The following is a 1,702-nucleotide window of genomic DNA, read 5'->3' as shown; positions in this document are numbered from 1 at the left end:
AGAGGGTACGACTGTACATGGATCCGTAGAAGGCTCGATAGCACGTCCAAAAGCCTACACTAGGGCGCAAACGGACGTAATAGTCAAACCAAATCAAATCAAATCAAAAGGGTACATATAATTACCGCCAATAGCCTGGCAAATCTAAGTATCTCTTTAATATTTACCATATCGCATCGCGTCTTCGGGAACGCGTTCCGGAGGCGCATGTTTACTGATCCAAATCATCACTTTTGACACGACAGATGCTAGTGCCATGAAATGGACACCTCGCTAGTGCCGTCTGCGTTTTCGCTTTTGAAAATCCCAAGAAACTTATCGAGCCAATTTGAATCAGGCTCCGTCGCAACAGTCCCGGATAATGCGACAGTTAGAGACCTGCCGCTGGCCGTATGGCGGGAACAAGCGATATGTCTTGGAGGAATCTTTATCGCGGAAAGGCTCCAAGGGCAGGAAGAGCTGGATCAAACTCCATGGGCTATTTGTTGTTGAGCTTGATGCCAATGACAGCCCGCTGAATGCGCACTGGGTTTGTCGGCTTTGCGACGTAAAGGGACAGGCAGTGTTCTTTGCAGCGAGTGCCACGACATCCGCTGCTGATCACCTTCGCAAGTATGCCCAACGCTATTCTTGTACGCGACGACACGAAATCTGACAGACAAAGACACATAGAGTTTTTAAGGGCAGCCCCATCGCAGACAGCGACCCATCGACCGATGAATCTGATCGGGCCGAACGACCGCGTCTACAATACAGCGCTGTGCCAAAAGCCAGGATCAACATCGTGCGGGAGCTCAGCGTGGGCCTCATCGTCAACGCCGATTTACCCTTCTCTGTCTTCACGAATCCGTACTTTGAGCAATTCGTCTGGCAACTCGATCCGCAAGTCGCTGGTCAGGTGCCATGGAGCCGAAAATCAATGAGCCGACATCTGAATGCTGTCTACCATGCTAAGAAGAGCGCTGTCGGACAAGAGCTCAGCCATGCGCTCACCAAAATCCATCTAGGGTTTGACCTTTGGACGTCGCCTAATCGTTATGCTATCATGGCCGTACAGCACACTTTCTCGATCGGCAGTGAGCGACGGCGTGTTTGTGATGTAGTCAACCTGTCCAGCATTTGATATATATTTGATCAAATATTTCAAACAAACAAATATCGCTCGAAAACTCTTCAACCAAACAAATATAGGTCCGGATTTGATTTGTTTGATTTGAGGGCAGCGGTGCCAATAATCTTCATCGGTCACAGCTTTGGGGTAACGTCATCGAGCAGGTATGTGGATATCAGCCGAAACTGGGGCGTTCTTTAGCTGTGTTGACTTCTAGAGAAGGCTATTATCACCGCCTCTAGGCATGGCTCGGGATATCTACCCATCGCCGAATGTACTGTTGGCGTAATCTTCTTGGGTACGCCCCATCGAGGAAGTCGGGCTGCGGTATGGGGCAAGTGGGTTGCATGGCTGGTATCGAGTGTTGGTGATACGGAAGATGGATTATTGAGGGCCTGAGGTCCAATTCCACGTCAAGCAGCCAATCATGTGAAAAGTGTTTAGTGGGGCCGAAAATGAGGCGACCAAGGTCTAAAAGGCCATGGACCCCGGTCCGTCTAGATACAGTTCTTGATAGCAATAAAGCCATGCAGACGCGAACAACATGAACATGGACCACTCAAACGAATTATATCGCGCAAGACATATTGT

At 49.4% G+C, this 1,702-nt stretch overlaps 1 protein-coding gene across 1 annotated transcript; it reads left to right on the top strand.

Moving 5' to 3' along the window:
- Positions 1 to 614: 614 nt before the first annotated feature.
- BBA_08953 (putative transposase) lies at positions 615 to 1,123 on the top strand (the record flags this gene model as incomplete). The annotated part of the gene is made up of 2 exons (XM_008604050.1): positions 615 to 632; positions 683 to 1,123. The coding sequence occupies 2 exons, from the start codon at positions 615 to 617 to the stop codon at positions 1,121 to 1,123; spliced, it is 459 nt and encodes a 152-aa protein (XP_008602272.1).
- Positions 1,124 to 1,702: the final 579 nt, after the last annotated feature.

Source organism: Beauveria bassiana (genome assembly GCF_000280675.1).
Source record: "Beauveria bassiana ARSEF 2860 unplaced genomic scaffold BBA_S00043, whole genome shotgun sequence".
NCBI classification, from domain to species: Eukaryota; Fungi; Ascomycota; class Sordariomycetes; order Hypocreales; family Cordycipitaceae; genus Beauveria; species Beauveria bassiana.
This window is presented reverse-complemented; position numbering and strand designations above follow the sequence as displayed.